We start from the raw sequence: 14,993 nt of genomic DNA, 5'->3' as shown, positions 1-14,993 counted from the left end.
TTGTAACTACAGTGCTCTTTAGTAACTTGAATCCTTTTACCCGAGAGAAAAAATGAAAATAAATCTAAAAGAAACAGTCTGCCCATAAGTCTTATGTATATTTTTTTTCCGAGAAACATTAAAAAAACCTATTTTATTGCATATCAATATTCAAACTTTTTATCCTAAAGTACAACAAGGTTGAATAAGCTAGCAATAGATATTTTAAGTTAACACTAGTACTAGCTTAAGATAACAATAAAATATCTCTAGTAAGAGCTAACCTATTATGCGAAAATGTTAAGTTTGCCCACGGGACGATAGAATAGCAAAGATAACAATTGTATTCCCACCCCTGCCCTTATCCATTTTCCTCTACACACACCGCCTCCAACCTAAGGAGAAATTTCCTTCTAAATTAGTAAGGAATTCCTTTGTGTTGTGAATTTCTTCTTCTGAAATAGTTAAGATAAATAGTGGCAGGAAATGGTAAATAACAAATCATTAAGCTACGGTCATTAATGGAATTGAATGCGATTCCATTCAGTTTCATCAAGCCTCTTCTGTCTTTATTGTTCTTGTTGTTTTCTATTTCCTACCTCCTAAAATTTTTCACATTTATGAATTTTTTATGTCCTTTTTCATGCAAAATTCCTCCTCATTGAACAAAAATTTTTACTAGATTCTTTCTTTCAGTTCAACTACAACAAGCTGACTTAAAATACAGTTATCGTCAGTTTGAAGTTGAGGTCGCAATGAAACAGAACTGAGTAGTACTGCTGAATTATTACCTGGGCATGCGATATACTACATAGAAGTGGGCGGACGGAAACAGAGTGCCCAACCCCCGAGTCTTGGGACTCACACACAGATAGAGAAGAATTTGTTTCTTTGCAGTTAATAAAATGGTAATGACAAAAGACATAATGGACTTACATTAGTGAATTATATATCGGCGGAAAGGCCAGGAAATTCTATATACAAACATATACATGTCATTCTTGCTGCTTAACTAGATGAGATACAAGATTGGGATTAGTGGGTAAAGGTCTTCCACACAGTTCTCTACAATCTAGATGGGATACAAGATCGTGATTAGTGGGTAAAGAAGGTATTTACAAGTAGCCCCCTCTCCTCAGACAATTATTAATGACTAATAATGAATGATTAAATAATGCATGTGTTCCGAACGGCGTGATGATGGCCGTCAATATTTTGGCGCTGTGCAAGGCTCCGTCAGGTCCTGCATGGTTGGCAGAGGTTTAATAATCAGGCTATGGAGGAGTGATATGGTAGTTACATCTGACGTCTTCGAGGTTTGCGTGAGAGAGAGAGAGAGAGAGAGAGAGAGAGAGAGAGAGAGAGAGAGAGAGAGAGAGAGAGAGAGAGCGTCGTTGGGTTGTTTGTAATTGTCGGGGATAATTGGGAGTTCAAATGTTTTCATGTGTTTGATATGTTGTGTGTCATATTTGGTGTTGCTGTATGGTCGTGTGAGTGAGCGAGCTGTCAAGGGAAAGAGAAAGAGTGTAAGTGGAGGGTGGATAGTTAGCGATGGTTTGCTTGTTGGGCGATCATTTTGGGTTGTCTACTGGCACGGTTGCCGAGTCAGTCTTGGATCAGTGTCTGTACTGGACAGGCGTTTTTGGCAGCGGTCTTGGATATTGTTAATGGTCAGTTGTGTTGTGTTTCTGGATTGAATTCTTGTTTGATTTGCTGTTGATATCGTATGCTTAGAGTTGCTGTGCCTATATTGTTGAATTCGTTGTGCTTGTGTGTTGGAAGGTTGTTTAGCCTGTGAGTTTCTGTTGAGTTGTATACGAGTTATTGTAGTTGTGAGTTGTTGGTGAGCTGTTGTGATTTGTTGGTGTTGTTTGTGAGTGGTTGTGTGTGAACTTGTAACATTGTCGTTTTGATGTTGTTGGTGTTCGTCTGTGCAGTGACTTATTGTGTTGTTGAGTTATTGTATGGTTGTAGTATTCGGTTGGTTGTTTTGTTTTGTGAATCTCGGCGGCGGTTGCGTTTCGACGACCTTATTCAGTGCACAGCACAGCTTCTTGCCCTGAAGACAGTCATAAATGGTAAGTACGAAAGTGTGAAATTGTTGTCTATAGTTTTCGTTGAACCAACTGTCCTGCACTTAAAAGTAACGTAAAGGGGAAAGTGTGGCCGAATTGTTTAAAGTAAATGTGGGGGATCTTGCTGTTTTTTTTTTTTTTTTTTTTTTTTTTTTTTTTTTTTTTTTTTTTTTTTTTTTTTTTTTTTTTTTTTTTTTTTTTTTTTTTTTTTTTTTAGCTTGTCTGCCACATTAATATTTGGCACCCGAACAGGGACTGCTAGAGTGGCCGAGACGGGACGGTTGGTGCATTGTTTGTATGAAAAGCCAGGATGGACGGATTGAGTGAGGTAGAGAGGTTGAAGGAGGAGCTGGGGTTGGCGAGGGAAGTTGGGAAAGCAATGGAATGAGTGGCTGAGGCTTGACTGTGAGAAGTATAAGAGGGAGTTAGAAGAGATTAGAGGAATGATGAGGAGTGCAGAAGAGGGAATGAAAGAGGAAGTGAAAGAGGCCGAACAGCGGATGGTTGAGAAGATGGATGAGAAGTTGGGATTGATGATGAATGCTGTGCAAGAGATGATGAAGGGTCTTATTGGAGGGGGAGCTGTCGGAGGTAAGTCTCCTGGTTCTTGTGATGGGCCAGGAGCGATTAAGAAAGTAAAAGAACAAGTGGATGAGAGTGTGAGTGAGAAAAGTGATATGATTGTGGTAAATGAGGAGAAGAAAAAGAAGGTACAGATTAGGTATAGATCAGAGCAGAAGGTTAAGAAGGGAATTGAGAGTAAAGAAAGGGCAAAAGGGAAGAAGATTAGTAAGGATGGTGGCAGGGTAAGAAGAGAATGAACGAAGATGAGAATTGAGTTGAGAATAAGGTGCAGGATGAGAGTGATTTAGACAGTGGTAAGTGGGAGTTGGTAGGTAGGAAGAGGAAGGGTAAGAAAGGTATGACTAAAAGTATGGATGTGAGTATGGAAACAGATTCGTCGTATTCGGAAAAGGGTGAGAAAGGTCAGAATGGGAGTAGCGAAAGTGAGAGTGAGAGTGATCAGGAAGTGTGTGCAAAAGTTGGTGTATATGAGAGAGGTACCCCGATGTGCACAATACGAGGAATATGGTAGTAGGCACGTAGGGGACTTTTTAGAGAGTATGAGAAGTATTGTGTGGCTAAGTATGGGGATAACAAGAGAGTTTGAACAAGAGAGTTAGGAAGCTTTTTGACGCGATTTTTGTTGGTTATGTATGGGGCAATGCTGAGTGTAGGGAATGTGCCATATGAGAGTGTGAAAGTCAGGAATGTGGAACAGTCAAAGAGAGTAAAGGGTAGTGTTAGGTATAGGAGGAAGAATGATTTTGAGGAGGCGAGAATGAATGTTGGTGAGTCTGTCTATTTGTGTGCCGGTTGGAGACATTAGCTAGGAAAAAGTTTGGAGACGAGGGCAAATTTGGCAGCCGGATTGTTTAAAGTGAATGTGGGGGTCCTTGCTCGCTTTTTTTTTTTTTTTTTTTTTTTTTTTTTTTTTGCTTGTTACCAGGTTCAATCGACGATAGTCCCCACAGGGCGTCCAGGAACCATCTGGTTTCTTCACCATGTGGAGGGGGACGTCCATGGGCTTCTTGGGTGGCAGGCAGCGAAACTTAGCATGTGTTGGCGGGCCCGTGGTGGTGATGTGGCGGTAGATGCCATGCTTGGCCTTATTCTGGGAATTCATGCAGGAGGTCGCTGTATTTGGACAACGTGGCAGCACATACAGCGGGCGGGCATTCCCAGGCCGGCTGCAAGCAGGCGGTAGCAGCAGGTTGCGCGAGAAATTGGCGCCCAGTAGTGGGAACCTGACGTCCACGATGATGAAGGGCCACTTGTACTTATAATCCAGAATGGATATTCTACAGAGAGGATGGGTCTTCCGTTTGCGGCTACTAGTGCGGCCGTGGCGTAGGGCGGGTGGTTGTGGTCCTCCCTCGATGGCAGAAAGACAGACTGCATAGCTCCCGTGTCTACCAGCATTCGGCACCCCGAGATCGCGTTGTGGATGAAGAATCCTACTGGTTGGGATTCCCTGTTGTTTGCGGCCAATGCTGCTATGGGTGGCTCTGCAGTTTCTGTTGTTCTTTCAGAATTGTCAGTGGAAATAACACCAGGCTGGATTCGTCCATATCCTCTGCAGCTGCAGCGGCGCCTTTTTTCTGTATATTGCGGATGTATCCCCCTCCTCGACGTTCTCTTCTTTCACGCTGCATGCTGCGGGTGCTGTGGCGCACTTGGAGGCCTTGATGGCCTCGTGGAGCTTATGCGCAATGCTGTCAAATTTCTCCATTGGCAGTGTGTCTGCCTCCATAATTCGCGGCCTCACCTCCTGAGGAAGACGCCGCAGGAATATTTCTCGCAACAGGCTGATCTCCTTTCTTTAGCTGAATTCGTTGCAGTCCAGCTGCATCAGGAGACCTCGTAGTTCTTCCCAGGCGTCCTTGTGTCAATCGGTCCAGGGTGCATTAGGCTCTCTGGGACGGGCATGGAGTATATTTCGATGAGCATCGGAGGTCTTTGTATTTGATCTTTTCCATTTGCACCTCTAGCCACGGTGTAATTTTATTAAACACTTCCTCGTGACTTTGGTTACACGGAAATGTACATTGGCCCACAGGAACCATGACGCGGTATTTTGCCCTGAGGATGGCGGCAGCTATATCACCTGAGATATCGCGGTTTTAGAAGGTGAGAGGGGATGCAGAGGATCTGTGGGTCCTCAGCTTTATTTTCAGGTTCCGTGTCTGGCATTTTGACTCTCACACCAAAACACGAATTAAGCACCGTATTTAGAATTAAAAGGCAGAGAATAATTATTATGCCTCATATCATCACATACAGTTTCGACACACACTTTATCTCAGTAACATCAAACGCCAATATAACAACGAGTCTTCAATACTCGTACGATATGAAATCAAGTCTTCAACACGCGTACGATACAATGGCACTCGTTGAGGCACGGCTCTGTATATCAGAAAACGGAACATTACGGACCCTATTATAGTTTCGGGGGTAAAGCATAACACCAGTTTAAATAAGCGACCTGTGAAGAGACGGCATTTGCTTATATTTATATAGATATTGTAATAAATCGTTATTGTATGAAAGAATATTATGACAATAATAGAATAAAGTATGTAAACAGACTCAAAATATTCCCCTCTTCTCTCTCTCTCTCTCTCTCTCTCTCTCTCTCTCTCTCTCCGTATGTGTGTGAAGAGAGAGATTGACTGTTCATTTAAAATTTATATTGAAAAAGAATCTTTACCAACAAAGACAATGTCAACTGGCATTAATCCCTCTGTTTGCCGTTCTTTTAGAGAATTCCGAAAATATTAAAAAAATATAGAAGGCTGTGTAATCCTCCAGGCGTCTATTTTTAAACTGGTTTTATTTTTTTCATTTATTTTTAAATGTTCCGGTGAAGCTTTGTCTAGTAGGTAAAAATAATTTATATATAATATATATATATATATATATATAGATATATATATATATATTGTGTTCCTTTGCTTTTCTTTTCAGTGATCTATTGTGATTGATTTTTTCTATATCTTGGCACTCAGATTCCAATTGATTGATATTAATATAATATATATTATATATATTATATATATATATATATATATATATATATATAATATATATATAGATGATAAGATATACACATACATAGATAAATATGTTATGTATATATCGAAGATAGAAAGAGAGATTTTAACTGTATTCGTTTTCTTGGAATTATACTGAAAAAGAATCTTTAATATTATAAGTATAAATATATGTGAGTGCGTGTGTGTGCATAAGTACGGTAACCGTATTACCGTGCAGTTGCCTTGGATAAATAGCTCTGAATTCTGTAGCAAGGAAAAGGGGGAGTTTCTCATAATGTACAGAAATGTTTATACCTCTTACTTCAATATATTTTTTTAGCCGTAAAACAGAAATCTTCCTTTTGACTGACTTCAACACGTCACTTAACAAGAGCTAATACGCTAAATATAAACAATTTGAAATGATTGCAATACCATGAATATTAACTTTACACAGACAGGTAAAGAATATATTAATAAACAGTTTCTCTGTAGAAGTATTCTTCTCTGTTTCGTAATTTTATTACATTTTAAGCTACAATAGCCTAATTTTAAACTATATATTTTTTGGAAAAATAGTTCATCGCAGTTATTTATAGTGAGAAAAAGTTACATATCCTTTTTTTTATTCTTCTTATTTTTTTAACTATAGAAAGGACTTTCTCCAGCTTAGCTAAGCGCTAGGTTAAACCTCCCACCTGTATTCTTAGTGTGTCCTCTGATAGCCACTTTTTGTAGAATAATGATAAATTCTAAAAAACGCTGGTGTTTTAGAACATTTTCATGGCATTTTAAGGTCTGTCCACACGAGCGGGCCTGATCGGCGTGCTCCGGGGTTAACGGGCAAATTCTGGCGAGCTTACCTGTGAATGTTGTCCACACAGGTGAGGCAATTGAGAGGTGGGCGTACCCGACGATGCCAGTATGTGTGTTGAGTGCGGTACGATAAACATGGTGCCTACCGCAAAGAAGAAGGTAGTGTAGCATGATAATTGCATTGTGTGATGAAAAAGAAGAGAATATGGTGCAAAGAATGGCTCAGTACAAGAAATGTATATGGTTAACGTACGTCTGCCAGGGTCGAAGTTCAAGCCATCGGGCACCACCATGGTGATTTTGCTACAAGACCCATCGGGCAATTTGACGGTTTTTGCCCGTCAAGTGGTGGCCCGTTCTTAGGGGAAGGGGAATTCCGCCGATCAGGCCCGATCGTGTGGACAGGCCTTTACAGTAAAATTTAAAATTTTTTACTTCTTTCTTTAGCGAGAATTTTAAAACAAGCATTGTTGAGTCGTTATTGAAGATGAGATGAAAAATAATTCAAGAAAACGCCTCCCCCCCTCTGGCGATAGCACTTCTCTAATGATTTTGAGAATGAAAGAGAAACTCATGTGTGAGTTCTGAGAATTATTAAGGAGACTCTTCTTCCTCTTCATTTCATTCGTACCTCCGTCGCGGGTTGTATTTCAAGTCCGTGAGACATCCCACAGTACTTGCAAGCCAAACAAAAGGAAGGAGGAGGACTGGAGAACGCCTGTGTTTTTCCAAACCATCAAAGAGCCAACCTCCTTTTCATGTCGGTAACAAATCCACCTGGAGGTTGAGAGAGAGAGAGCATTGAAACCTCCTGGACGTCCACATCAAAGGATTTTGAGGAAGGTGTTGTGGTGTGGGATCGCATTAGCTTGATGGAAGTTCTTTGAAGCTTTGAAGGGTTTCGTGTCCCTTTTATTTATTTATTTATTTATTTACTTTTTCTGCTGACCGTCGGTTGCCCAGAGCAGTTTCGAAGATTCTGTGGGACTTTCAGAAGGGAGCTTATGATTGACGGCGAATCTTTCGAGCCTTCTTTCGTTTCTGGCGACGTGTATTTCAATCTTTGTTTCGCGTCTGGCGACGTATATTTCAATCCTTGTTTTGTGACTGATGATGCATATATTTCAATCCATGCTCCATGGCGAGTGGTTTTCCCGCTCGGCTGCCAATCCGGTGGTCCGAAGTTCGAATCCCGGCTCGGCCAACGTGGAATCAGAGGAATTTATTTCTGGTGATGGAAATTTATTTCTCGATATAGCGTCGTTCGGATCCCACAATAAGCTGTAGGTACCGTTGCTAGGTGACCGATTGGTTCCTAGCCACGTAAAAATATCTAATTCTTCGGGCCAGCCCTAGGAGAGCTGTTAATCAGCTCAGTGGTCTGGTAAAACTATGATATACTTAATTTTTCCATGACTGACATCGCACAATTTACTATGAGATTCAGGGTCTCTGTAACACGGTTTTTTGGACTTTGCTCCTTGTCAAAGCATCGGATGTAACTGAAAGTTGACATATGTATATTTTACAACCACACACAAATTTTGTCAGCATTATCAATAACCTAAACCCGATAGTTTTCATTTTTATAGAGTAAAAATGATCTAGCCGACGCCATGGCAAATGATTACGAGCCAAGAGTCGAAAAACATTCATTACGTAAGCAAGGTAAACAAACACCTTTTGACTAAATGTTGCCCCGCCCATCCACCAGACAGAAATGCCATCGGCTCTGAAACCCAAAGACTTTATGAATGGCGGAACGATACATAGATGTGGGTGGGGTATCAGCGCTAGCGTAAGGTACATTACTACTGTAGCAAGTAGTGGCCAGCAACAGTATAAGCAGTAATATCAAATGAATTAAACCGGTTTAAACCAACTACTGGGATCCTTGAGGATCATTTAGCACTTCTTACAACTACTCGAGAAATTAGTTTTTATAGCCAGAAGTTAAATTTTCTAATCCAACAATGCCTATGGTAGCCTTCAGTGTTATCCTGAATTATAACGAGGCGAAAGTGGGTGGAGCCTCATGAAGTCACCATTCTGACGATAATTATTGGTGAAGGTTTAAAGCCAATATACGGTACCGGCTATTTTTTTCAGTAAATAGGTAGATAGCCAATAAATAAAAATTGCTTGACATTGGATATAGCAGTTATCAAATCAAGCTTGTCTACTATATTTTTGGTAATTACCAACTATTCCCTACATCTTGTCAATCTGATTGTGACCTATAAAGTAGACTGTAATTTCTTTGGAAACTTATTTTGGGAGTTAGACTAATAATCGAAGTGTTTTTGTATTTATTAACATATTTTGTTGGTTTGTTCATTATGACAATTATCAGTGGGGAGGTTCCAGAGTTCATAAAGGTGTACTGCTTTGCTTGTATTTAAATTTGTATGTCATTGTTGCCAGAGGTTTAGCCTTCGTTACGTATAGCCAATCATCCATCGAGAAAGAGGGAAGAAATGATGTCATAAGTTACGTAACGAGTGCGTTCGAAACCTTTTCTCTGAGTAAGTTGGCCCGTCTTCAAAAAAGGTCACTTTTACATTATAAGTACCAAATTTATTCAACCTACGTAGTGCAGAATACACTCAAAATTTATGTGTTGATATAAAATGTATTCTGAATAAGCGTTATATTTATGAAATGCATAGATAAAAAGTTATTGCGAAAAAACCGTGTTACAGAGGCCCTGAATCTCATAGTAGTCCTTGTTTTGTGACCCGTGTTTTGATACTGACGATGTCCTTGTTTACGTTACATTCAAGGTAACAATATTATTATTATTATTTTTATCTGTATTATTATTTATCTACCCAGAAATCTCTACCGTCCGGTTTTCACAATGGAATGGGGTGCAGGCTTCACGCTCTACCCACTGACGTGTTCAGTAGGCTTAATGCTAATGGTTTTAGTACTGATAGAGGTAAAGACGAGACCTATAGTGGCTTTGTTTTGTTGAACGGAAGTCCTGTGGTATATTTTCTTGCCTTTGGAAAATGTGATAAGGTTTAGATACCACTATTAAACACCACTGATGAAGTATGTTTATCTTTAAAAGTTTTGCATTTTTCTGATATTATTGTGGGCCTGCAGAATTAGTGGTCTTATTCGACTGTGTCAAAACTAAATTAGTGTTGCGGTGACTTCTGCCTTTAGAAATTCTAGAAGAGGATTTTTGAGAGAGAGAGGGGGGGGGGGACAATATGCACTCGATGGGGGTTTGATTTCTCGAAGTACTTGTCTCATTTTTAAGTTTGAACAAAACTTTGTAAACTATAAACTTTTAAAGACCAAGATAACAGAGCACTTTGAGTGACCTCGGAGTGAAAATTCTCCCTTGCCAGATGACTGGGCAAAGCTTAAAGATTTTCTTGTTCTGTGTTTTGATGAACTTTTTCTAGGACTCTAGATTCATTTGGGAGTCCTCATAAATTAGGCATAGATACACTTCGTCAAACATACCTCTAAATCTAGCCATGTCCTTACTCCGTAGATTCATAGTTTCTTAATATCATATATATATATATATATATATATATATATATATATATATATATATCATATATATATATTATATATATCTCTCTCTCTTTTTTACTTTTTGACGAGTTATTTTTGTTTCAGAAATCATATGTTATACTTTTAGCCGATTTTTAAAACGATTTTTTAACGTATATGTGTTATTACAATCAATGTATAATCCATGTACACAAAGAATATATGTATATATATATATATATATATATATATATATATATATATATATATATATATATATATAGATATATCTTTTTGACGAGTTATTTTTGTTTCAGAAATCATATGTTATACTTTTAGAGCGTATTTTTAAAGAGATTTTTAATGTATAGTGTAGTATTACAATCAATGTATCATCCATGTACACAAAGAATATATATATACATATATATATATATATATATATATATATATATATATACTATATATATATAATACATATATTATAATTCGTTTATATATTTGTACGTTTTTTCACTTTTTCATAGGAAGCTTAGCAGGTAATATGTACGCGAATAAGTATACAAGGTTTATTCCCTTTGAAGCATCATAGACCTTCCTTTCATTAAACACTTCTCCATCTTGTTTTGAAGTCAATAGGCTTGGCGATTCCCAGTAATAGCAAGATTCCACACACTGGAATCTCTGTCAGGGAGGTTGCTGACATTTGTGGAATAAATCCCTCTCGAGTGGAATCTGCTTTGCGTTGCAGGATATGGAAAATACTTTGAGGTCTTGGGGATTTAATCTTGGCTGAACGAGAGTGAGAGAAAAACTGTCTGTCATTGTTTCTCTTTTATTGATTTTTTTGAAAATATAACCTTACTAGCACACACGCACACACATAATATATATATACACATACCATATATATATATAATATATATATATATATATATATATATATCATATATATATTATATACATATATACATATATATTTATATATATATAATATATATATATATATATATATATATTTTATATATCTATATAGATAGGAAAACCCCAGGAAATGTTCTGTTTTGTATGAATGCTATACAAATCCATATTTCTTGACTGAGTTTGGTGAGATTTTAAATATAAGTCAACAGCAAACCGGGGAAGGTCATGGTGAAAACAGAATAAAAATTGGACCATTGGTTGGGCAAAGGCGAGGGGTGGGGGAAGGGTTGAAATTTGAAAATGACTGAAAACAGCAGGTTTAGTGTGTAATCCATTGTTTTCGGGGTCGCTGAGATGAATTGTGACACTTCCGATGCCCTCAAGTCCTATTTCAGCCCAGATAGGATTGGGGGAGATGAGAACTTGGTGAGAAGGGGGACACATGAAAAAATAACTGAAAACTACTGATATTAGTGTCTAATTCGTAGTTTTTAAAGTTACTGAGATGCCCATCAAGTCCAAATTCAGTCCCATTAGGAATGGGGAATGTTAAGTGGTTAAATATAAAATGTCAAAATTGCTGAACGATGTAACTGAAGCAACTATCTTAACAGGGAAGGGAGAGAGGGAGAAAGGGAAAGAGTAAGAGGGAGAGGAAGTGAGAAAGAGTGAGAGAGAGAGTAGAGGGAGTCTGGGAGGAGAGAGAGAGGGTGCTTATTGGTTGTCATTCAGAGTTTTCCTGGGCAGCACCAGGTTGGTCAGCTAGTAATAATATATAAGTGTATGTATTTATGTATGTACACATATATACATGGAAGTATGTATGTATGCATATATATGGGACATGATTAGTGACATTGAATTAGTCCATGCATTTATCCCATAAATAGCATAACCTTATAAAAAGAATATTTAACTAAAGCGAGAGAAAATCCCCTTGTGACTACAGGTCAGATGCTGAACAACAAGTCAAACATTCTATTCTGTCTGTTCACATTCCTCCTGTCTTCACTGAGCCTGTCAGATGTTAGGGAAGAATTCCCTGAGGAATTTGTGGAAGAATTCCCTAAGGAATTTGTGGAATCTAACAGTTCCTTCTGAAAGTTCCTGCATAAATCAAGTGCAGATTCCGGTATATAATAAACCACTTTTTTGCAATAACTTTTTATCCATCAAGTTTATTCCCCAAATCGCCATATGTATTTCAGCCCTTTTTGACAAGAAGGTTTTGAACGACGGGGTATATCATATTTACCCTTCATTTTTTCCACAAGTTTTTCACGCATTTTTTTCAGGGGGGGAAGGGCCTGGACACCCCCCACCCCTCCCTTTCCTGGATACCCTAGTCAACTCCTAGTTCGTTTTCCCCATATTCAACATTTTTTTAGGAATTTGAAAAGGGGAGACTGACGTAAACATATTCCATGTATTTGTTTAGTATTTTGCAAGCTACAGCTCCCTACCGTGACGTATTTCTCGATTTTTTTATTCCAATACTTCATTTTCATAAATAAACATAATTCCGGCGTTTTTTGAAAGGATCCGAACCTTTATTACATCCTGTGAGGGTTTATCCTTACAGGATTAATGGAACTTTAGAGAGTGTGAGTAACTCTCGTCGAGTGATTCTCTCCTGATGAATAAATGGGCAGTATAGAAACCATTTCGCCCATTATTTATTTAGAAATGCCATACCCTTCACGAGAGATCGCGGAGGATTTCGTTGGGGGTGGGGTGGTGGCTAATTTATAAACTAGCAATGATTTCGTGGCTTGTCTGATCCATGCCTTCAGCTTGTGTTTGCTTTAAATTGTCTTTTATTTCAGCATTCCTTTTGCATTTCTCATATTTCCTTGTAGTCGACATTTTCTAAGGCACCTTAATTCAGATGTTCTTTTTCTATGTATGTTATCATGCATAAACATATCAGAGCTTGGTCATGAAATCCCTTGCCTTTAGATCTATGGTTTGAGATGTCATTTTTATTAGTACAGAGTTAAGTCCTGTTATATTTCATCCTGAGTTTTCCTACTGTAACCTAGAGACTTTATGGTCTTAAACTCCATTCTCGACAATTTATTCACCTTGAATATACCAACATATTTCCCCATATCTGTGTTCATACCTCAGCTTATTACAAATATCTATATCCACCTTTCCCAGCTGCCCCTAGTCAAAGCCCGTAGGGCATGCCTACGATGCCTGATGTTGTCCATACTATTGAGTGGGTACTTCCCTGTGGTAAGGGTGTAATAATACTACCACGTAACCTGCGTGTCGTAAAAGACGACTAAAGGACAGTTGCTGCCTTGCAGTCTTACTTTTTAGTAAAAGGCTAGGAAACTGCTGCCTTGCAGGTGGGCTTTTTATGTAGTCAAAGGCGAGGCCCACCGCCAATAACTGTGGTTGATGACAGCAAGGGCATGCGGTCGTAAAAACCCCTTTCCCAAATAATAAACCATGCCTGATGTTGTAAGGAAAGGCACATCAAGCAACCGACCCCTTAGTGTAGGGATAATGGTGGGAAAGAAGATACTATTGAGTGGGGCTGGGGAACTGAGTAGTCCAGCAGGGCAGTAACGGCAGGCGGTTGACATGGTCAGGTGAAATGCTAATAGATAATATATTATTAATTAGTTCATGAGTAAAACGCCAGAAAGCGGACTACACAAACTAAGTTAAATAATGATAACTCAAATGCTGAGCCTTGAATCTCCGGGTTTAGCTCCTTCGCTGACGCAGTAGAATAGATTCCTTCTTCGCACAACCCGTGCTGGCATAAGGCGGGCTAAATCAACATCATTCTCTGTAAAAAGCTTGCGCGCGCAACCCTCTGACGTCATAGCTTTCCCGGGGGCTGAACCAAAGACAATACACGAAAGATGGGAAACTGACTATTAATACCATTAAAAAAAACACCATCCAACCCGTCAGAATGCGCGCCTTCTATTGATCATGCCCTCAACTAAAACTCGGCTGTGGCGTAGCGCAGCTTTTTTAATGTTAAAATTTATTCTTATGCTGCAATAAACTTCTCTTTATAAATTATTGAATACTAAATCGATTAATATTGCTTGTTAACATGATTATAGGGCTCTATCATAGCTTATGACTTATATATTAGGCATTTCTGAATCATTAAATAAAATCCTTCAGTTAAAAAAAAAAGGAAGCTCCGACTTTGGAGGACATCATCCCCAGTGAGGAGGCTTCAGAAGTTACCTCCCCTAGGGAGGATTACGTCCCCACCACCCAAAGCGAGGCCTGGAAGGAGGAGCTCAGCACGACCTCACAATTTGCTGCTGAGAGCAGCCTTCAGCATACAGAACAAAAGTTCCAAGAGGAAAGAGAAGCCTTCATCAAGGAGAGGCAATACCTCGATGGAGAGAAGGAAAAATTGAATAATAAGTACAAGGAGCTGGAACACATTGCTTGTGGTCTTGACAAGCACAGAGAAGCATTGATGTCGGAGAAGCACCAATACCGAGAGAAAAACGTGATTTTGGTGGAACAACAGCGAGCGCTGCATAAAAATCAGCAAGAGCTGTATGCTAGAGAGATGGAACTGAAAGAAAACCAGCAAAAGCTGGATGATCAGCAGAAGGCATTGGATGAATATCATAAAGAACGGGAACGACGGAAAGGAAACCTCATGCAATGGGAATTAGATCTCATTAAAAGAAGGGGAGAACTGAAACATGATCAAGAAAAGTTGCAGGAATGGGAACAAAGGGTGAATATAAAAGAGAGACTACTGGAAGAAAAAATGCAGAATTGAAGACAAAAAAAGCTCGTAAGTAAGAAAGGAGCATCTCGATGGCTGGCGAGTTGCCTCCAACTCGTCAGGAGGAGGATATCTTTATGTCTGAGGAATTTTCCTCAACTCGGGAGGATACGTAATTGGCTCTCACCATCTCGGAGTGAGAGTGAGAGCCAATGGCCAGAGATCTTCCCAACCACCTCGTCAAGCAAAGGAACTCTTACCCTGCGAGATTCCCCCATCACGGCAGGTGGAAGAACTCTCATGAGGAAAATCACCAGCTATTCAGTGGGTTGCTGGATGAGCTCTCTGGGTGAGAGGGAC

The 14,993-nt window shown here is 39.2% G+C and overlaps 1 protein-coding gene across 1 annotated transcript; it reads left to right on the top strand.

Moving 5' to 3' along the window:
- The first annotated feature begins 2,500 nt into the window (after positions 1 to 2,500).
- Positions 2,501 to 14,687, top strand: LOC135218764 (golgin subfamily A member 6-like protein 25). Its single transcript, XM_064255214.1, has 2 exons — positions 2,501 to 2,860; positions 14,079 to 14,687. The coding sequence occupies exons 1-2, from the start codon at positions 2,501 to 2,503 to the stop codon at positions 14,685 to 14,687; spliced, it is 969 nt and encodes a 322-aa protein (XP_064111284.1).
- The last annotated feature ends 306 nt before the right edge of the window (positions 14,688 to 14,993 follow it).

This window comes from Macrobrachium nipponense, chromosome 1 (genome assembly GCF_015104395.2).
Source record: "Macrobrachium nipponense isolate FS-2020 chromosome 1, ASM1510439v2, whole genome shotgun sequence".
NCBI classification, from domain to species: Eukaryota; Metazoa; Arthropoda; class Malacostraca; order Decapoda; family Palaemonidae; genus Macrobrachium; species Macrobrachium nipponense.
Note: the sequence above shows the minus strand (reverse complement) of the source record. Positions and strands in the feature narration are given on the sequence as shown.